Source organism: Sipha flava, unplaced genomic scaffold, assembly GCF_003268045.1.
Source record: "Sipha flava isolate LNK unplaced genomic scaffold, YSA_version1 237_pilon_pilon, whole genome shotgun sequence".
NCBI lineage: Eukaryota > Metazoa > Arthropoda > Insecta > Hemiptera > Aphididae > Sipha > Sipha flava.
The window spans coordinates 1,098,287-1,123,218 of record NW_020272879.1 but is presented as its reverse complement, the minus strand read 5'-3'; the positions used below and the strand labels follow the sequence as shown (position 1 = coordinate 1,123,218).

At 31.8% G+C, this 24,932-nt stretch overlaps 1 protein-coding gene across 1 annotated transcript in view; it reads left to right on the top strand.

Moving 5' to 3' along the window:
- Positions 1 to 15,579, top strand: part of LOC112683883 (CUGBP Elav-like family member 2) — a 71,359-nt gene extending 55,780 nt beyond the window's left edge. Inside the window, exon 3 of the mRNA XM_025555070.1 lies at positions 15,354 to 15,579. Coding sequence (XP_025410855.1) covers positions 15,354 to 15,579 — 226 coding nt within the window. The remainder of the gene's footprint in view (positions 1 to 15,353) is intronic.
- The last annotated feature ends 9,353 nt before the right edge of the window (positions 15,580 to 24,932 follow it).

Here is a 24,932-nt window from a genome sequence, read left to right as displayed (position 1 = left end):
ATATCAAGTTATTATTTTCAAATTCTCTCAATCCTCTTAATTGGTCATTAGTAAAATTCCTATTATAATTTATGTAAATGAAAAGTTAGTTCTGTTGTATATTTATATTTTAGGAATAATTTTGTGTGTTTAGGATATAGAATTAAGAATATAATTTCTATTTTAGTTTAAAACTAACTAAATTAAATAATTTATCTCACATTATATTTCAAACAACAGAAACCCCAAATTTGTTTATTTTATTAAACCAGACGCTAAGTAAAAACGGTCTCTAGACAGAATTTATTATCATTTCCAAGCTTTGGGTTATTATTACCAAGAACATTGAAAAATTACCACTTAAAAGTACCATGTAATATCCAATGAAATTTAATGCTACATAAGTAAAAAGTGTTCGCAAAACTTAAACATAACTTATTTCACTCATAACCTGATTACAATTTATTTGTAAAGACATTTTAAAATATTTAAACTAAAAAAAAAAAAAACCACCAAGAATGATTAACTGTATAATATTTTCCTGCTAATTAAATAATATATTCTATGTGTACGTAAAATTCGAACATATATGAGTACATTATTTTTTTTTATTTTTTTTTTTTTTATGGACTGAATTAATGATGGCGACTTACTTTAATAATAAAATTTCTTTATAAGACAAAACAACTTGAATGATACAAACTTTATACCTTCTATGTATCTACTATAAGTCTCTACTTCCAGTTGCGTATATAGGGGGGTGGCCTAGTGGGCTACAGCCCGCCCGAAATATTTTTCTGTGTACGCCACTGTCTACTTCCAATATATTAATGCAGAGTAATGCAGTAGAATAATATTTGGTCCATTTATACTTGTTTTTTTTTTTTTTATTGGAAGAAAAAAAAGGCTTCAACATCTGAGGTTATTAGCCTTGTGTACATGTTACGTTGTGTGAGTTACATTAATAATTACATTTCAAAGGTTACAATAGTCTTAGGCTATGAATACAGAATACATATTGGTTAAAGATTGTTTACAATGTTAATTTGTGTAAGGAAATTTAAGATTTTTATGGTGTTGTCTTCATGGAGAGCTTCTTCTAAATTGTTGGGTATCGATAAGGTATTTCGAATGTTTTGGAGGTCTGGGCAGTCTAGGATGATGTGTTGGATGGTTAGGTCTTCTTGGCATTGATTACATATGGGTGGTGGATCTTTTCTGATTAAGAAAGAATGGGTCAGAAAAGAATGTCCAATTCTAACTCTGGCTAGAGTGACTTCTTGTCGTCTGTTTAAATTATGAAGATGGTGCCACTTTTGAGTGGATTTTTTGATTTTTTTTAATTTGTTGGAAGGTGGAACAGAATCCCAGTAACTTTGCCATGTCATATTTATTTTGTTTCTAATGGAAGTATTTATGTCGTTAGTCGGTATGTCAGTGATTGTTGGATGTAAGATGGTTTTAGCTGCTTTGTCTGCTGACTTATCGGCCATCTCGTTACCGGCAATGCCGGTGTGTGAGGGAACCCGCATAAATTCTAAATTTTTTTTTTTGTTGAATATAGTTCGGTTTGGATATTCTGGGTTATTTAATTTGTCGAGAAGGGGTTTAGGAGAGCAAGGAAAGCACTAAAAGAGTCACTTACAATTTAAATATTGTTATTAGAGGGTGTTAGGTTTGTTGATTTGATAGCTTCTAAGATGGCATAGTTTTCTGCTGTAAAAATGCTGCTCTCCGGAGGAAGCTTATGTAAAATTTCGGTTTCTTCTTTGATGATTGCAAAACCAGTTCCGTGATGAGATTTAGATGCGTCGGTGTAAATTTGCGAAAAATTGGAGTATTTATTCTGGATGATTTCTTTGAAGTGGGACGTGATAATTATCGAATTTGTTTCTTGCTTATTATACTTGGTTAATTCGGTATTTATGTGGATTTTCCAAAGCCAAGGTGGAAATTTTGGGAATGTTATTTTATTTTTAATAAATGAGTGGATTTTAAACTTTGTGCACAAGTGGGTGAAGGTTTCGTGTATGGGTGGTATTTGATTCTTGGTTATGTTGGTTGGGATTATATATTGGTTTCGGAAAATGTTGTTGTATCCAATGTAGTTAGGAGTGCTTTTCCTTTTTATGCTTGTTATAACATTTTATTTTATCGATTTTAATAATTGCTGATTAAAATAGTGTTTTGTGTAAAATCGTTTTAAAAATGACGAACATGTTTGGAGGGACAATGTGCATTTTTCATTAAAAGTATTTACGTGCGCCTATAACAAAGCAACAAATTAGTGAAACTAATTTTCCTCTATTACACAAATTTGATTTTCGGGATTGTCAAAGATATTTCTCTCTATTTTTTTATCAAATATTTACTTTTAAATTAAACTGATTGATGCGTATCTAAAATAACAATTTTAAGTTATAAACGTTATGAATTTATAGTTTCCAAATACTAATTTTTAAATACCTCATAAGGTGGTGTGTCACATTACGTTCGTACAACATAGGCTAGTCACTCCTGGGTTATAATGATTTATTTTCTTTGGCCATCGTATACATCACATCACAAGCGTTTAATACGAATTTCAGACATCATCGTTCGGTGGAAAAGGTGTCGCAAATCAATCGGGTGGAATAGGGTGTCAAATCGCGTAAAGTGTGCAAATTGACATAGCAACGCATGGCTATATGCATACGCGTACAATATATATACGTATTTAATTCGCATAAATTATAGATAGCAGTGCTGTCAGCCCTACGGCTGTAGAGACAATTCGTGATGAATACTGGAGGAAGAACGTCCACATACGTCATCCCTTCGCGTCCCCAGCCGGTTTCCGATAGTCATTCGCCCGTGGGGATTAAAACCAAATACTGATTCGTCTTGGAGATAAGCGTCAGAATAGTTTAACGGAAATACCGGTCTCCATGTATAATGTATATATAAAGTGTCCTTTATGTGTGTGCTGCACATTTAAGCTCCACCGATAGCACTGTAATAAATATGTCATTATATTAAATTCGGAAAGGACAACTGCTAAGAAGAGCGGGTAATAAGGTCGACGATGATGGACGTACGTACAAGGGAGTAATGACCAAGGGAGGAGTGATGACTTAAAACTTACGAAAATCCTGGACAATTGACAGGAATAATGCATGTGCATTTGGCCAGTATATGTGTGTGTGTGCGCGTGCGTGTGCGTGTGTGTGTGTATTTGTGCGCACGCGCGTAAAGGTAACGACCACTACGGGGGTAATAGTAGTAATGACGATGGTAATGGCGGTGGTGGTGGTGGGTACGCGCCCGTCAGGCATACATTTAATGGGCAAAAATCAGCGGACGTGAGCTTTTGTATTAATGGTACATGAAAATCGCATTTGCTCCAGACGGCACGTGACCGAATTTTGTATTAAGATTATTATTATTATTATTATTGTCGAGAAATTTACGTGTTTCTATAGTTAATTTTTTAACGATTTACATCGCCATCGATTTAATCTGCTTTAATTACGTCCTACTATTACGCTCGTTACTTTGCACGAATTTTGCTTTTACCTATAATCTCTAGTATTAACCTTCAATCGGTGTATTTGTTTTTTAAGAAACTCTGTCAATTCTTACGATAAAAAATGTACTCGTATAATAATTTTAAAATGCTTATTTACAAAACAAATTAATATAAACTTTGAGATTATTTTTCACTCAACGCATTTGGATAGAGTTCTTAATATGTTAATATGTATGACTTTTAATACGTTTATATATTTTTATGAAACTAAAGTCTCTGTTTTAGTAAATATAAAACTACTCATTTACACTTTTGATATTTATGTGAATGTAAATAAGGTATCTTGTTTATGTGCATCAAAAATAAAAAAAGTATTAAAATTATAATAATTAATAGGATTATAACCATATCAGTTCAAATGAATGTAATTAATATCGCTACATTTTACAATATGTCGTAAACATAGTATAATTGTCAATCGGATATTATCACGAGAGCACCATATCATGTTGAGACTGAGAAATTGATTGCTTATTAACCTCAATGAATATTAGGAATCAATATTTAATCACAATCTAATCATGACAGCCCTGAGAACTTAAATGAAAAAATGAATTTATTTTAATAACTCTATGAAATAACTTTCGTAAAAAAGAAAATTGTTTTCCCCTTGTGTAATTAATCATACCATTTTTTTTATTTAAATTATGCTGATAATTATTTTAAGTGTATATGGCCCATAAGAAATATTCCAGCCCATCGATTTTCGTGATTCTCCTATTAAACGATTAATCAAAAAGACAGTACGAATATGAAAATATAGAATAATAATAAAATTATCTGAAAAATCAATTTTTCAAAAAAAAAAAAAAAAATGAAAATGGTTTAACGTAAATTTAAAATGTAATAATTTGAACGCCGAATTCGGAATAAAAAATGAGACTTAAAAATAAAACTTAAAAAAAGGACTTAAATGTTTATCATATATATCAATGTAAATCTATAATTTTTAATTAAAATATAAAAATCAGCATTAAATGTCAATGAAATATGTTGGTTTTTCATTTTAGTTAAATTTATTCGTATCAAACGGGTAAGAGTTGGTAAAATAATTTGAACGAAAAGTGAATTTCGTTAACGATTTTATAATAATTAAATAGAAAGAAATCTAAAACAATTATTGAATAATTAATTTAATTAAATCATATATGCCTATATAATACGTGACGCGCACACGCGTGTTCGCTCGGAAAACAATGCTATACGAATATACATACTATGAATATTATACACTAACTGTATGAAGGTACCTTTTATACAGTCAAACATTAATTAGATACATAGAAACATAGTACGTATGTTACTATTGTTATTATTATTCGCACCGTGAAATTCGTTTTAAATTCGAGTTTTTAATCATTTACATTTTGGTTCTTACTTTTACTCGTCAAAGAATATCGTGATATATAATTTTCATACGTTATAAATTCACTGTCACACTATGACGTAGTAGTGTAATTAAAAATGGAATTTCCTGTCCGTATTGGATTTTATTTTTCGTGATTTTTTTCCATTTCCAAGCGAAAAGGACAATATAATACTTAGTGTGAATACAGAGACGTCCTAATAGAGAGGGGGTGATCATGGAGTGATCGCTCCCCTTTGTGAGTTGGACTAACTTACATAGTAATTGGTCAATTTTATAATTTATATTAAATTACTTGACTTTTTTTTTTATTTTTTGCTATATTTTGCTATCATAAATTCGTATTCGCGATCATAATATATATATATATATATAATATAATATATATACAATACACTCATAGAATAATTCTTGGACAAAAAGTGAAATGGGCCAAAGTATATTAACAGGTTTGGTGATTTTGCATATTTACAGGCAGATTAAATGTAGAAAAAATAATGGACCATTTTGCTAAGAAAAGAATTTGTAAAGATTTTGATATATGAACGCATAAAATACATTTTTATGCTACGGTGATTGTTTTTAATAATGTAACATTTCAGTGACACAAATGTTTTGTAATGGAGACTAGTTCTCAATTCCAAAAGATGAAAAAAATGGTTTCTATACTCTGTATCTGAATCCCATGTTAATTAATATCAATTTTTTTATCATTTCGCCCTCCCCATAGCCTGGGTTTGAAGATGCTCCTATATGAACAACCCCCTTTAACGTCGATGATAATAATAATAATGAGTAATAATCTTTGTGACGCTCGACATGACGATAGGGTGTACAACGCAATCGTTAAATAATAAATGTATTTCAAACGACAACAATAGAAACATTTTTACGCGATACGACGGACACCGTCCCTCTTCATGGTATTTTTCTCTCTGGCCCCAACTTTCCCGGTGTATGTCCCTGTCTCTCACTATCTATCTGCGCCTACATTTAAATCTACTCTTGTCCGTTGACGGTATATTATGCATTTTTAATAACATTTTTTTTGTCGTATTTGGTCTCCGCGGGACGCGCGTTATGCGAATAAATACGTTTCATTTGTATCATTTATTCATTCACTCGTACCATAAGTACGTTTCTGCCGCGAGTAAACTTGATGTTGGCCTGTGCAGGATGACGCAATGCACAGTGTCGGTCTTCACGAATGGACGACGAATTACTGTTGAGTTGATATTCTTCAGAAAGATAAAACGGATGGCACCACCGCGATGAATCAGGATACAATATAAATTGTTGTATTTTATAATTACATGTATACTTGTTTGGATTATGAACTATGCACTGACAAGACTTTAGTGTCCCAACCAGTCGATCACGATTGAATGGTCGATTTAATATGGAATATAAGCCGATCATAATAATAAGTTTTGGAATTGGTCTTGCAGAAAACCAATGCCATTAATAAACTTATATATATATATATTTTTTTTTTACTTTTATTGTGTACTATTAGAATATTAGATTATTATTATTATTATGAAGAAGCGACGAATAATTAATGGAATTTTTCTTTTTTGCTCATCAAGTATATCTCTTCTTAGAATCTCCTAGATGTCGATCACCAGAAACTTAAAATTTCGAATCTTACATATTTGAATAGATTGAAGACCATTGCTATAACATGTTATCCATCTTTGTTTAGCTAACCTTGAAGGCACCAGTTTACGAAACTTTTATTAGATTTGTTGTTTGTCGGCAGAATTGATAATCACGCCAGGGAAAACAGAGGTCCAGCTAAAACTATCTATAGGCCTATGAATCGGTTCTGAAAAGTACATTCTCGTTGATAAGTATAATTTATAATTAATGTTTTCTTCTCGAATTACTTGTACTAAACTGATAGAAACATCAAACTTTACCGAGTTTAAATACGAGTATAAAAAATTAATTTGTTAAAACTTTACCCGTTGACATTGTTATTTATACATTTTTTTTATGTTAATTTACATTTTTTTTTTTTTTTTACTACAATATATTATACTATTATAATAGGGTGTTTAAAAATGTACTTTATTATTTTAACTACTGACCGTTCTAATGCATTTATTTCCATCTAATTTCAAAAGAAAAAATGTAATAAATTCAACTTTTATTTATATTTTAAAAGAACGCTTGAAACATAGACATCTAGGGTCTCGAAAATAAAAATAACTTATCAAACAACGTATTATCAATGATACAATATAGAATGATACGTTACCATCCTAGCTAATCGTTAACAACAATTCAGAAGTTAATATTTATTACTCTAAGATTAGTATCGTATACTATAATATACTTGATCACAACTTAATTGAACTCAAAAATCATCTATTTTTAATATATTTAATAACGATCTCTTAAAAATTCACCATTCATATTTAAATTTAAACGGTGATTCAATTAATTTAAACTAAAAATAATTACCAATTCGGTATTTTCTCTCTGTGGTAATTAAGCGTTTTACGTATATAAACATTATACAAATCAAATTTACTTATTGTTTATCAATGACATTATATTGATATTGAATGTTCGTTATTTAAAAATTTAAAAAATTTAAAATTATCATATTTCTCCAAACAAAAGTAGATATTTTTCAAAATGTTAAGAATATTATCATTTTTAAACACATTTTCAAATTGTTAGTTTTGGTTATTAAAGTATTCAAACATTTTATTATGTCTACTGACGTTTTAATAATTTTATTTTATATTAATCGAACAATAAAATTACATTCCATTAATACATATTACTTTTAATAATCATCAAGCTATGTTCATTTTAATTACTTTATACGAATCTAGTATAATCTATAATACTATATACTTAATTTAAAAATCAATGAAGTACAAAGTATATAATCTTATCACATATTTGGTACAATAAACTTATGAGTTAGTACTAAATAATTGACCGTAAATCATTTGTGGTGAGAAGCCATTTATTCGCCTTCAGATGTCTTCAAAGAGGTATAATTAATTAAATATTGTTTATTTATACTTTTAGTATTTTATTATATTATCTAGTTTTTAGCCCAATTAGTTTTTAACCATATAGGATTTAGCATAGAAACTGTTAAATTTACAGATTTTAAATTCCATTGATGTAGAACGATACGATTATTTATCTATAGACTCTATTCATAATATTGTAAGAATGTATTTTATCACCTAATATATAAAATGTAAACTTATATTAAAATAATTTTCATGAGAAGGTGAAAGAGAGCAGAACATGGTGAAGAACCACGTTCGTGGGTTATCTAACAGGGGATGAAAGCTCCTAGTAGGTATTAACGATTCTTTTTGGTTGTACGCACGGGAATTTTAACGTTTTGCGAGAAGGAACAAAAGGGTCTTGGTATAGGCAAGTAGGTACATAACCTCTTTGTTTCCAGGACGAATTACAACAATGACGATGATAATCCCGAACGAATTCATGTAATATGCGCGACGAACTTGTGGCCTCTATTATCATAAACGTTATTCATTGAGTTCTCTCGTGCCATCTCATTGTGTCGTTGTATTCATGATCGACGAGTAATATTCTCACCACCCATCCGTTATTTGTAAAGGTATCTATATAAAAAAATAACTGTTGTCAAATTATAATATAGCTATTATGAAAATCCAAAATAGTGTCAAAACAAAAATTAAAAGACGAAAACCAAAGTTTTCTCAGAATATCTTCTTAACCCCCAGACATGGAAAATATAACTATTGTTTTTATTATATTTATATATATATATATTATTAATATAACTATTATTATTATTATTATTTCCATCATCATTAAAATTGTTAAAATGCTCGTTGAATTTATCACGCAAAATCCGTGGTCTGAGATAAAACGAGGAGATCGCGCCATCTCCTCACTGTCTGACCACACAGCAATCGACATGTTTTCAAAACATTTCTGAAGAAAATAATTACCATTTTCATACAATTTTTTGGCTCAAACTGTTATGTACAGTCGACCAATGTATTCATTTTTTCACTTCTTATTCGACGATCAGATGTAATATTTTTCGCTACTGTTAATATAATTTTGTTATTCAGCTTTGAAAACTCGTTACACTACATAGCGTATAGTTATTATTATATTAGTGTTAAAAGTATTGATTTATCAAAATTTAAAATGAAAACTCTTGTCGTCAATATAACAATACTATTTTGATTAGTTGCTTTAATTTTGAGATGAGTTTTTTTCTCAAATAACTGAAAACTGATAAATTCGCTATATATAATGAAGCCCGCGTGCACGTTTAGTGCTCAACGCAAATTCTGACAATGTACTATAAATCATTAAAATTTGAATAAATCAAAAACTTTTCACCAAGAAAAAAACCCACTGAACTCGTCGTCTCCGTAATTCTTGGTATGCGACCTCAATTTATAAAAATTACTTTCATTTTAGCGACTATTATAAACGATGTCATCGTAAAATTTATTTGTCACATTAAATCCGGGCAGATTACGTTTTAATTTGTATGTTAATAATTGAACAATTATGAAAATACGCTGAGGCTTAATCCTACAATGTCACATTGATAATACGCATAATCTTCTAATGTTCGGGAAAAAATAATTAGATACGAATATAAAAGATCCAAAAGGGTTCGTTGGATACGGTTTTTTCTTCTTTGAATAATATCCTTATAATTCGTTTATTAAAATTTAAAATTAGTCATAAGACTGCGTTTACCGTTATAAAATAATACTAATTAGTGCATTCGATCGATGATGATGGTAATACTGTTTTTTTTTTTTTTTTGTATTATTATTCCCTTATTCTCTTGGCACTATGTAAGCTTAAGCCATCATAAATGATTGCATTCATCGAACGATACGGGCCATGTTGCTTAACGTAAACGCAGTATTTACACATATACGAGAAAAATGATTTATCTCTTCTGATCTACACAACGAAATATTTAATCATTGGTCGAAACTCGTGATGGCCTCGGAAATGTTGGATATATTAAAATAAAAAATTATAAGCTATGGCTGGCGTAAAAATATATTTTTCTCAAACACATCACCACCGTCACCTATTCAGCAGTCGTGATAATATGTCATTTAATTTTAGCGCACTGCCGCACGGTTATCACGTTCTATCAATGCGAGCAAGTATTTTTAAATTTAACACTAAAATAATGTATTTAATGGTGAGTTACTCAATGGAACATAATAAGGTTTAAAACCAAAAATACGGTCGAATAACAAAAGCTATTGTTTAGCTAATGTTTCACGTGCATGAACTCGATAGCATTGACAAAGATAGTTAACTCGACCGCCATTTGACATTAAATGGCGAATCGAAGTGGTTTTTTTTAATAAACATATGAAAACCTCTTGCGAATAAATAATAAAAGAGTTCATTACTGACGTACGTTCTGTATCATTGAAATATCAGCCACCGACGTATACGCGTCGGTCTCTTTAATAAATAATAAATCACAAACAACCGTGCATACCTCACATGAACAATTGTATTACGTTTTTCATTTAAAACAAATATTCCGAATAATATGATGTTCGTAACGACAACGGCTATAAATTACATAACGTATTATTATTATCCCTGTCGGAACGGTTACAACAATGTGCAATAAAAAACAGTACATTTAACGGTGCAAATGGTGAACACGTATTTTAATAATATATTGGTTTAAACTTAAAGTACACCTACTCAGTTCAAGATTAATTTACTGATCGACAAATCAAAGTTGTTTATACCACGGGTACGTACTTGTGTATACATGGGTGGTTGGGTATTTTATTTTTAGATTTTTAATGGGATTTATTTATTAGGGCCACATGAAACAAGGCTCTACATCATAGGTGAAAATAGAGTGGAGGTTTAGCCTCCTTTCTAAACAAACTCGTAACCAATGGTTGTTTTATAAAACCAACATTGCTTTTAGCCCTCAAAACAAACAAAATTGTATAAATATCACCTTTGATATAATATTGAGTTAAAGCTGTTGTCTACCCCTCCAAGATTTAGTTCTAGTTGAGCCACTAACCTGTATATACAGGGGCGTAATTAGGGGGGATTAGAGGGATGGATCCCCCCAAAAACTTTTTTTATGTAATTTTTATTTATTTATTATATTGTGATAATATGATTATTATCATTATTATTATTATTATTACGATTACTATTATTATTATTATTAAAATTTGAATTATTCTGTTGGGCTATGGGGTTACTGTATAAGGTGTACAGATTTTGCTAAAACCTTTAATCCCCCCAAACGAAATTCCTAATTACGCCACTGTGTATATGTATAAGTATATAGATGATCACTTTACTCGCTATATTTTACAATTAATGTATATTAAAGATATATTAATCATTTGTATAATTTATGTTGGATAATCAAATATTAAAATGGTAACAGTTTATTCAGTGAACTACTTCTAGCACCTAATTTCTGAACAATATAATTTGAATCAATTTTATTCAGTAAATCTTTTTTTTACATTCAAAAACATAAAACATTCCAACATTTCTTGGCCCAATAAATTTCTTAAGTGTTTTTTCAACTTCAAAAAACTTCTTTTATACTCTACTTGCGTTACAGGAAATGTTAAAATTAGTTTTTAAGCAATGAAAAGACTGGGATATGCATTTTTATATAAGTTTTACTTCATCAGCACAATATTTTACATTACTATTTGGACTATGGCTACATGATACTAAACCTGCATCATCACTTAACATGATAAGAATACAAATTTAAAATTATATTATGAATATTAAATACATTATCAAATTTAGAAATATTAATTATTTTTGTTATTACCGTCAATATTGACATATTGTCATCAAGGTCTTTTAGTACTTATACACACAATCAATTTTTTTTTTATATCTTTTCATTTTGATATTGAGTCTGTGTATTAATCTCGGAAGTCTTCATACATAATTTCTGGACAATATTTGAAAATCTTGTCATTCGCATCAATTTATGTTTTTTGGAAGTGTCACGTCTAGTTTGAAATTATAAGGGTACAGACATGTAGAATCTCTTAATTATGCTTTTCGAATCTTGAATAATTGCTTTCAATATTAATATGCTGGTACAAATATTATAAAATAACAATTTTTTTTTCTCCTACTAGTCCGCGGGATTGGTACCTCTGAGTTTAAATATATATGAAGTCCTACCGAGAAAATCCGTTTTCCCAGGGTTCCCGGTAGGCCTATCTACCTACACCTACTTGTATGTATATGCAGTGACGCTGTAATAGCCGTTCTGTCAGATTTTAATTAATTTTTTTTCTAAACTGTGCAGTATGTCAAAATCAATTTTTTTTTAAAAATTATTCGTGCTTAAATTCATTTTTTTCAATCTTCGAACATTGACTTATTGTTCATAGCTAATTGCTCATCTGAGAAACGAAAGATTAAACCATGCATATTATGTTAATTTTATATAAAAAAAATAAACAAATAAAATTTAATCACAAACAAAACATAAAACACTGTTTATTTTATTCGATATAACATAATAGCCGACAGTCGTAACAATTATACTTCCCCTCATGTCAAATACCCGTATACATACATAAACAGAGCACAACCATTGAAATATTTACTCTATACAATTATTATAATAGAAGCTATTGTTTATAATTTCAAAATTTGATAGTACAAAGAATAACATTTGATACATTTAATGTAAATCGCTAAATTCCTTATACAACCGTGTACACTGTACATAGATGCTATTTTTTCTCTCTTTTCTTAAATTTTGTTATTATTAATATAAATATGTATTTGCAATCTGCAGTATAATAAAACAATAAGTGAAGTGTTTTTTTACAAGGTTTGAAGACTTTAGTGAAGCCCATCGACACTACTTCAATTTTTTTTTCCTTTCCTTTTTACAATTGAATTTATAATCTGCGCTAATAAGAAAAAAAAAATTAGCATTGTAATTAAAAATAACATGATATATAATATAGAGATGAGGCCATCTAGCTTCTGTAAAACTGTAGTATCTACTTTTATTATTCGATTCATAAATATACACTTATTACTTGTTCATTTATTTTATACATTTTTTTTTTTTTTTTTTTTTAATTAAAAACCCTATCTTTCGGATTCTATTATGCAGTAGAATCCTCTACGATCGAAAGGAAGAAAGGATATTGTAATATATACAGTACACACACTGTACAGTAACCATTACGGTATGCGGTGTATAATACCCAAATAACCATATCACGTTTCCGTCCGAGAAGCAAAAAAATGTATCGATATGTCGCAACATCGCGATAACTCGAGTGCGCACGGCAGGTGTGCTGTGAAATAATGTTACCATTCGATTCAAAGTTCAACCTATGCTATATAGTCGACGTGTCGATTACCACGTGTTTTCGTCGCGTTCAACCGTACGGAAATGATTTGTGCGTGTGTGCGTGTGTGAATATTTTAAATAAACAAATGTACATAAATGTCACATCACCGCTTTACACAGTGGAGAAGCATTGTTATTATCGTACATCGCCGCGCATACGACGGGATGATATTCGGTTCTATTCGTCCGATCATTACGAGGCGTTCATGCATATGCAATTTCGGTACTCGTGTGTGTACGGGCTGATAAGGACGCGGGGGCGGCGCACAATGGAACGCGACGACGGTGAGCAGCAGTGGCTACAACAAGTCCCCGCGACGTTGCGGCGGCCCGTCGTACTGCCGCCCGGGTCAGTGGCGTAGGAAGACTCGCTAACGCTCCTGACAACATAGAAAACTAACTGCTTTTCAACCGGTTAAAATTTGATGTTTTTTTTTTTTTTCCGGAAGAGGTGACTATTAACATTCTACAAAATGTTCGGGTACTTACAAGACGTGCAATTAAGTGGTCAGCACCGTTTATCTCAATTCGTGTTCACTTCATCACGATCTTTGGAAGAATGGGGGGTGATCTCTTCTACTCCCTCGAACTTAACTACGATCCTGTAATCCCGTACAACTGCACCGTACGTGCGCGCCTTTCACACACGGGATCGCGATACTTTTTCGTGAGTGAAAAAATAACCTATCAACCGTCCTTCCCGGGACAACGCAACGGGAAATCGCAGAACATATTAGTACAATACACGGATACGATTTCGGTTGAAAGTTTGATAATAGCGAAAAAGACGTTCGCGATCGACGATGACAATACAAATAAATGTGGGCCACAAATTATTAATCTCCTTTTTCTTTTTTCTTTTTTTTTGTGCGCCAACGTCAACGTTTTCATCCTGCCGATTTTATTACAACGTAAAATAACGTGCAGTGATAATAATGATGATGATGATGGTAATGATGATGATAATAATGATGATACGTAATGTCAAATGGATTTAGCCGGATCAGGTGACATTCGGTCGACGTGTATAGTGCTCGTCGATTGATTAGTTACTCGCGCTGCTACTACTTCGTAAACCCATTCCGTGCAACAGTCGTTGTCGAAATCTTATCATAAGCCTCTTTGCGATTGAATACGGTACGGAAGGGGGGGAGGACTGTCTTTACTGTCGGTCTGACGACCAATCTTCCGGAGGTCGTTTGGAAATACAATTTTCGGTAAACCTTTTGAATATAATATAATACAAGTCAGGTGAAATTATATACGACTTGCAAGACCAGCCAATAACGTTTCTATTGCGAACAAAATGAAAAATAATAAAAGTTATTATACTCTCATTACTGTAAATATTGTAATTATTATATTTATACCATCTTGCATAACCTATCTTGCGTACCTGAAATTTTACCAGGTATTCGCCAATTTGTAACATCAACTTTTCGGAAATTTACATTGGTAATAATATTTTTTAGACGACGAAATCATAGAAGACAACGCCCACGATTAGTAAATATTGAATTTATCTATAACTGACGCTCTCCTCAAACACCCTCCCGACATTATAAATATGCACAGAAAAAATCATCTAAGTTTAAACAAAGAAAAATAATGCCATATTGGGATTATCGTATATGAAATAATTATGTTATTGCGATAAATTTCGTGAATTAGTAATATGAAATATACAATGTACATATTTATTGTATTATGTACAATGTATAATACAAAACGAGCGTATTTTAAGATTGGAATAATTTCATCTAATAAAATAAATCGCTTATCAACGACGCACAGATAAATGCATACACATCGTGTAATAAAACTTTTTCATTTTTGTATGATTTTAAAAATCGTGTGACATTTTTTCTTCTGTTATTTCCTATTATTATACAGTAGTAAAATATACCTATGTGGCCACAATTAAAAATTGTTTTTTAAGTAACGGTGAAAAACATTTTAATTATAATTATTATAATTGTTATAGTTGTAATTATATCGTTATTTCCATTTATTTTATTTCTCAGCGATTCCGAAATGATCATGCCTACCCCTTGCGCGTCTACGGTCGACGGTAGCAACGAAACGGAACAACCGGAACCGGATTACATAAAAATGTTCGTTGGCCAGATACCGAGGGCGATGAACGAACAGGACCTGACTGATATGTTTGGTGAGTTTGGCCGCGTGTACCAGTTGAACTTGCTCAGGGATAAATTTACGGGTGTCAGCAAAGGTAAGATTTTTCGATAAATTTATAGTTTTTGGATAGCATAACTACGTGTTATTGGTACTAATATTGTTGTATGCTTTTCTTGTACGTCGAAAATGACGTGAAAATAAAGTTAATTTTCGTCTGAGATCGTCATGCCAAATTTCAAAAATCCTGTCGAAAACTCCATTCAATTTTGAACGAGTAAAATAAATTTTCATTCGTTTAATCGGGCCATTTGTCGCGTGCGATGACAATACTATTTAATACGTAATTGTTTGTGGCTATGTGAACAAAAACTTCGTTCCATTCTGCCAACGACTGTTTTTTTTTTCATTCCGTCTCGTTCTCGGTCTCGTGTAACTTTATAATTATAAAGATAAAAAATGAATACTGCGGTAATGTTTTTTCGCATAATTGCAATGAAAACAATATAAGTTTTCAAATTAATATGACGATGTGTACAAAACAGTACCAGGGACTTAATTATTGCAAACGATACGATATATTCTTCGATGTCGACACGGTTTCTCTTGCTCGACGTAGAGTATGTAATGTTATATAATCTGAATATACTAATATTATAACTGTCAACGACAGTACCCGAATAATGTATACTCATAATATTATTATAACAAAATATATATGCGCATTATCTGAATTCCAAACGATGTACCTAAACAATCTTACAGAGTGATCGCATAATGTTTTGACCAAACCGCGTTGTATTTAATGATGTCTAACTAGAACCACATTATTATAATTTATCAATGCTAAACCTATAATGTTCAAATATTATGTAATATTGATAGTGTCGAATAAAATTAAGTTTTTTCAACCCATACGTTGATCTATAATTCGGATTCTTCACTTTAGTCGATTACATGCCTTCTCTCTAACTTCCTTTAAGGTTTCGAATCTTGCGTCATTTATAATTTTCCCTATACAAGAGTTTCGAATGCGTCATTTTCATATGCTTACAACGTCTCAAAATATGTTTGGTTTAGATTTTTTTCTGTACTATAAATCTTTCTGTATTTTCAATAATGTTATACTTTTGATTTTACCCAAGATTCAGCGTAAGTAATAGTCTTACATTCGCTGTTTTTCAGTTTACCGTTTCACTCTGATCAGCATCGAGTACAGGGTATTTGGTTGGCTTGACACTTTTATACATGTCGTTTCGCAATTTTAATACCCGTGAAACAGTAGTGATTAAGAGCCCGTCTCTAGCACTGTTTACTGGCAATTACTATATGTATCTCAACACCTAAATCTGCGTCGTAAAACTGTTGGCCGACGAAGGCGCTTGGTATTTTAATCGACTTTATATTACCGCGCGACGACGCGACGATGAAGTGGCCAAACGCTTGGAATTGGACCGAAAGCAACATCAACGCCGTTGACTCCGTTTCTTTTCTTCTTATTATTAGTTATTTTTGTATAGTTACTATTGTTTCCAATGTGTTATGTTGTGTTGAATATAAGAAATCCCTATGTCTTAGGGGGTGGTGTTATAATTATTCTTGCAAAGGAAATAGTAAAGTAGTAGACGTGTCACGAGTATAAAAAAACACCAAACACATTTAAGATAACCGGAGTGCGACTGGTCCCTCACTCGAAATTTGCCCAAAATTAGTTTTTAAGAACGAGAATCCGTCCTTTCATAAATCTAGTAATTAAAAAAAATAGAAACACTTTGCTCGGATGTTAACGTTTAAATCGAGTAGCAAATGAGGAATTATAAAGATTTATCAAAAAGTTTTCGAAACATCTCCAGCAGTGTCACGTTTAACGACTTCTTCGGTGAAGACGAACAGTATTTTTCTTCGTTTAATATTACCGCAAGTCAAAAGTACCGTATACGTATATACGCATGAAGGTTATTTGGAAATTATCATCAAAATGAGCGCTGTGGCAGAATATATCAAAGGACATTGTCTTACTGTTATACTGCGTGTGCGCATATATTTTCTGGCGAAAAGTTACATTTTTTTACTTTTCTTTTAAAACCGTTTTATGTTTAATGCTCATTGAAAATACGAATGATGGTTAGCCAACCGCCGTGATCGTATTTGTTTTGTTCATAACAATAATCCCATTTATAACCATGTACATTTGTCTGGATTAAGTCGTGCTTGCATTATTGAAATCCTCAATAAATAAATATATTTATATATATATATACCAATATAATATTATATGTACACTGTGCGTGTATAAACTTTAGAACTGAAACGTTTTCTTGGAAGAAATCTTCGGTCTGGCGTGCAACATTGTGCGAGAGGATCAAAACTTTAATCAGCTAGTGATTTATTTTCTTCGTACGTATAGATATGCACATCGAGGCCGCACGATCCTCTAGGTTATGTGCACAAGTGTCCTATACAAGGGATGCGTTCAAACAGTCCATATTGATGGAATCGCGCACCCGTTGTCGTCGAAGCCCTGCCCGTGTATAAAATTGTTTTTAGAGCCGGGCGTTACGTGGCGATGGGCTGAAGACCGGGGAATAGGGGGACATACTGATCCCCGCCGATGACGACGTGGTACTAAAACAGTTGTTTATGTATACGACCCGTTTTTCCTTTAAGACGGTCGGCCTGTGTGTTCGGCACGACACCTTAAGCCAACGGATTACCCCGGTAAAATATGGCCTATTCGGATTTTAATTTGCAAAAGTGAACCTCGCCGAACATTTAAAATACGTTTGCGATAATAAATTAGACAAGTTCCTCCATCAATATCCTTCGTGTTGTACACTAGTGCTGTTTATCGGACGGATTAATACCACCGAGTTCACCGCGTCAGACCGACGTGTTTCTGCGTTTATCCGACATCTATACAAACCGCCCCTGTGAAAAAAAAAAACAACAACGTTGCGTGATTGCTGTCTGATAGGTTATCGCGGAAAAAAGATATTTTCCCTGTGACAGATAGTGAGCACTCCTCGTCAATCATCTCGTAAGAAAACATATTCGATATACTATTTGTTGTCAAGCGAATACTTGCGATTGTAATACAATTTATGAAACGTGTCATATTTCATATTATTATTGACTGCAATATACGCGAAACGTATAAAAGTCACTTGATGAATTTCTCAAGCATTGTTTTTAAGTGACAGCTAAATTCAACTTCAACTGCTTCTCGTTATCGTATCGTCAGTCTATAAATCGTTTACGTAGATTACTATCGCATTATTATTGAATGCAATTTTATATTAATAACATTCCGACATATTTCTCATATTTTTTGTTTATTTTATGTGTTAAAATTATTTTCTCGTCAAAATATTAGATGTTTCCGCATAAATATTAACATAAATATAGATAAATATTGTTACAGTTCAATAATAACTGGTAATTGGTGGTAACTATAATATGTAATTTATTTATTGTATATGCTTTATAATTACAAATCGTATCTACTCGGAAAACAAAAATAACAAAACAATTGAATTAAAGCCATTATGATTATCAATTTGTTGTATTTAACGTTCATAAATAATTATTAAGTTATAAGTACGAACAATTAAAAATGTAATCTCTCATAATTCATTAACTGTAAAAAAATATTTTATAATGCACGAATAAATGGAAATTTTTAAAAAAAAAGTTGTATTACAATTTGTAACATTAATATTTTGTAATATTTTAGTACATACTAAATTAAAATAGTATTTAAAAATAGCCAAAATTCTAAAATATTCCATAATTATGTAAAAAACCTAAAATATGCAAAATCTGATTTTCTAAATATAATTTTTTGGTTATATTAAATTTTATTTATAATTTGAAAATAGTATTTATGCCGAATTAATTAATTCTCAATCAATTGCAATTTGAAATATCAAAACATGACGTTTTAACATTACTGTAATGAAAATTATTAGATATGTATATAATAAATTTTGTTAACATTTCAAAATAAAAGCATTTTCATATTGGAAAAATATTACGAACTCTTTCTCTCCCTTTTTCTCGCCCTCGCTCTCTCCTAGTGTACTTTTATAACATCAAAATTTAACTTTGATCAAATTCTGTTTGGATGCCGAATATTTTATACATATACCGTATTTTTTTTATTTTTTTATTATTTTTTTTTTTTTACTCAGAAACGTTTACATATAATAAGGTGGAAAGGAAAAATCGTTTGAAACCAAACTACAAAAAACATCAATTGTCCCTAACAGATGTTGTGAGGTGTCAATATTCCTCTGCAAAAAGATTCACTTGCCAGACTAATTTAAACGTCAGCCTAATGAGAGTTGAAAATATATAAAAAGGTTCAATGATAAACAAAGAGCGTGGCCTGTCGGGGCGAGGGGGTTGTGACAAAATGATATTTCAATTGATCGGTGACGGCGCAGTGACCTGCAGTAGCCTGTTTTATAGCGCCAATAATAATGGATTACCGAGACAAAAACTGACTGGAAATCTCTTGTGTAGTTGAACACTAATTAGTCCGACCGGGCGGAAGATTAATTATACAAGTGAAACGGTAGCAGTGTTTTCACCCGCATACTATACACAGCAGTATATTTGCGTGTATCATCATCGTGCTTGAATTTTCGAGGCTATTATTATTGTTTAGCGGTATCGTTATTATTTGTAATATTTTCTACACGTGGTGCACATACCATGTAAGACCGTAGTTGTAAACCATTCACGCCACGTCTAAAACTAGATTTACGAACCACGAAAACGTGAATTCGTATATTATTATGCGGCGCTGATAAAACACGGGACGGCGAATTTGAATGCGGGAACGAACGACGAAAGACGGATAAAACGTAATACTCTAGTACATTTACTGTTGCGTTCCACAGGTTTCACGGGCACTCCAACGGGGAAACAAACACTTAGTCCGATATGAATAATACACACGGGCTGGCGGTGGCGAAGGTCCTTTTCAGACAAACGTTCTTGTTCAATACGTGCGCACGCACAATTTATATATATAAAATATAGTTTAATTCAATTCAAATATTTACTTTTTACGACTAGAAGTAGTTTTCAACGTACAACGGCCTTATAGAGTAAATTACTGCAACAATAATAGAATTCATTGTATAACTGCATGCATAAATATTTAAATATTTCCTGGATGTAAAATTCCGTTAACGATACAAATACGTTTTCATTGCAAATGCTTGCCAACGTTAATACTTTAATATCGCTTCACTTCAATACGATCGAGATATTCGATTATTTTTCTTTTTGGCTAAACGTATTATACCATTTGATTACCGAATACAATGACTAGTTGGAAGAACCAATTAACACGAAAATATTGTAAATCACGTGTGAACAATTATTATTTTCGTCGTTCCGTTGGGAACGAATTTAATTTAATTTATATAAATCGTTTCTGTTTGAAATGTGATCGATTCAAACCTTAACATTTATAACATCGAGTAATCAAAACACATGTCGTACCTAATTCATTTTGTTGTACACAATATATAGATGCTATACGATAAAAATGTATCTTCGCAATACAATGACACTTTCAAACGTTTTCATTTTAAATAGGAAATGAACAAAATACAAGCACATATTATGTTTTTTCTCTCGTGTATATATAATTCAACAATCATCAAGTGACTGTAAACTATTATCACACCAAAACGTCATGTCAATCGTCGTTTCCTTGTGTTGAATAATGGTGTTTAACAGTGAAAAACGTGAATATAACAAAAAAAATAAAATAAATAAAAACCCGTCAATAATCAATTTGGTTAGAAGTTTTGGAAAATAAATACATATACAGTATAGTCTTGATAATCCGACTCTTTGTCAGTCCTGCACCCTCAGTAATCCGACAAACTTATCGATAATAATAATTATATCTACCCGAATGAATTGGACCTCTTCGTGATTACTTATCGAAATAAATTTAATATGTAAATGTAATTTAAAAAATGTTGTTTTCGATCCGAGTTCTTTTTAAATTTCTATCTTTTATTTTTCTTTAACTGGCATTAGTATGTGTCGGATTTTCAAGATTACATGCCGTTTCAGTGATTATACTCTGTCGTCGGTGGCGTTAAGTCACTCGCTATTAAAATTAGACAACATCACGGGGAAATTAATCATTTCTTTATTGATGTGGTAACGTACGAAGGAACGGAAAATGGTTTAGGAGGTTGGAGAAACACACATGAACAACTCGTGGGAGGCTTTTTGTACGGGTGCGGTCGTGTGTGTATGTGCGTGCGAGTTGTGCACGCGGACATAAGGTTCTTTGGAGCGCTTCAAAAGTCGACACGCAATCCGATTGAACGAATTCCGACAAAGCCTGCCGCCGCCGCCACCGTGACCGACAGATAAAAATCCTCGAGGAAACATGACCGATGGAAACACCGGGAATCGGATTTGCGCCACGGATGTACGGCGGAAAAACCTCTGCCGGTACACGTTTTCGAGAAAACTCACGATACAATGTCACGCGATATAAAAACGAATAGTTAATGAAAACGGTGATGGTTCTCTTTTCTTTTTTTTAATTAAAAAAAAAAAAAAAATGCCTCTATACTTGCACCTAGTAATTCGCGTAGTTTTCTCCCCCAACGTTATCATCGGGCAACAGATGCCCTATAAAACGAACGCACCGCACGGATAATTTCCGCTGAACATAATAACGGGATGATCGTTAAAATATTCTCTCGATTACCATCGAAATCACACAATATCATATTATAGTACTGTTTGGCTCTCTAGGAATCGTATTTAAGACACGTTTATTTCAATTTTTTTTTTTTTATTCTTTACCGAACACACGTTGAAGAAAACGATATCCCTTCGCGTGTAAATATAATTAACCGAACCAGATTCATTTTCACGTAACAATTGGAAAATAGCGAAAGTTAGCTTTGGACACAACACGTTTATATTCATTATTTCCTCGGCAATGTTGACGATTATTATCGTCATTATTATGGTTTGAAGCGGCATTAATGCGTACGGGAAACCAATAGTTTCGTACCTAGTACCTACCGCAACGCACGTAAATTAATTCTAATGTTCTGTGCTTGGGGTTTTGAAAAACATTGAAAATGATGTATGAGAAAGAACAGGGTCGCGTGTTTCGAATTTCGAACTCGTCACAAATATCAATCCCTCGCGGTGTCTCGCCTCTCATCGAACCACTTAGTAAAATATACGCTTGATTGAAATAATAAATTATATTGTCGCCGACCACGGACGAACGAATCCCCCGACGTACGACTATAATAATAACGTTATCGTGATGATATGACAACACGTGCATTGCGTAATCGCGCTTCGATCACTGAAATCCAAAAATCGTTTCGCCCGGTGACACACCCCCAGTGATATCACGGAACACTGACGGTTATAGTGGTGCAATTGTATAAAAGATACAATTTCGGAAACGCTCAAACTTCTTTTAATCTTTTAGTAATGACACACATCTGCAAACTCCATACCGATAATTTCAAATGTATATAGAACAGGAATTGTAATAAAAAATATTTTATCAGTTCATAATCGTATAAAATTAAATTCATAGATTTCAGTCGAACATAATATAAGACGAGTGCATTATTTGAAGTACGCAATGCGATAGATACCGATTTAAATGAAAATAATCTACTATAGAGAAATATTTTGAAAAATATCAAACTATTAACGGTTTATCCGTTGGTGGTGTTCATTTGAAACTGGTGATGTTATACCACCCCCTTAACCATACAACTGTTAGTGACAACACGATGTTGTTTATTGAAATATATACGTATATGTGTATCTAGTCTAGCTGTTCTAGTCTTAGAGCTAGAATTATAAATATAGTTGTACTATGGCAATAAATATAAAATTTGTAAAGCGACGACGTAATCAAGGTTTACGTTTTTTCTTTTTTTTTCTAATTGCTATTACTTAATATTATATAGACGAAAAGTTATATTTAATCATAAGAATAATCATGGGAGGTTGGGGTTTATAGGGATAACTCCTTATTTCGTTGGCCGTTTTTTTTTAATAATTTACTAATAAGTGATAGTAATAACTAATTGATTTTTTATTAATACCCCCCTCCCCTCCCCTCCCCCTATTGGAAATTCCGGAGAATACCACTGTATATAATTAAACGGTTCGTTGTCGATGTTTATACGACAAACTACGACATTTAAGATAATATCCCAGAAACAATAACGCGAATCACGAAATCGCCATCGAGATGTGCACTATTTTCAAGTCAACTATCCAATGATACAATATTTAAACCGCGCGTGTAAATTTCACTGTCGGTCGAATACTGTGTAAGACAGTTCGATCGCAAAACATTTTACGCTAAATCGCGTTTTCGTAAACATACTTAGCGATTTATTTATACCTCGCACGTTTACGTCGTTTCCTCTTGGATCTAGAATTTTATTTGATATACTTAATTTATCGAGATCGTTGTCTTTGTTTGAAGTAAATATTGTCGCTTCTTATTTTTTTTAATTTTTAATTTTAACATAAAGTCGCTCAACTGTTCCAGCGTCTGATCTTTTGCGCTTTGGCTGCGGACAGCTACGTAGGTAGATATTTCCATCATTAAATTTGTGAATTAATGAACCGAAAGACTTAGTTTATTTTATCTTTGAAAACACTCTTGTACAAATTCAATTTATTTTTATCAAATCCGTTACGGTTAATTAAAAACTACGTCGAAAAATAAATAATATTATTTCACATTGTTCCTGAGCGGCATATTCTTTTTGATGTTATTCGGAATATTGTTTGTTGATGATTTACATAATAAATTCCGCAAACAGTTTATACAATCTCGTTTCAATTTAATAACATTGAGATATTAATTTAATTTACTTTTACTTAACTCGGTATAACGCTCAAAGTATCGTTAATTGATTTAATCAAGTTAAATAATTTTTTTCCATGGAAAATATCGCAAATAATCTTTAACTCATTTGTAACGAATATCTTTCCATTGATTAATAATATTTTTTTCTTCAAGTCACGGAAGAGTTGAAAAAAAATTGTTTTTACTATCGATCAATGATAAATCTATTATGAAATGTAATTCATTACTGACACTCAAATTCGATTGTTAACTGAACACGCAACGTTTACAAAATTGTTATCGAAAATTTATAAAAAAAAAAACTTGTTCATTATACTCGTCAATACTACTATACCCACAAACATAATTATTTAATATAATAAATTCGCTGTTGATCACAGATAAATTTACGATATTTTTCAAATTTCCGCTCATAATAATATTGATTTCAGTGTCTTGTGCCGTAAAAATTAAGATGGTTCAATAATACTCCATCCCACTAGGGGAATTTTAAACTTCATTGATTGGTAGTATGTTAAAACATATGTATTATACTTATAGATCGTAATGATCTATTTGA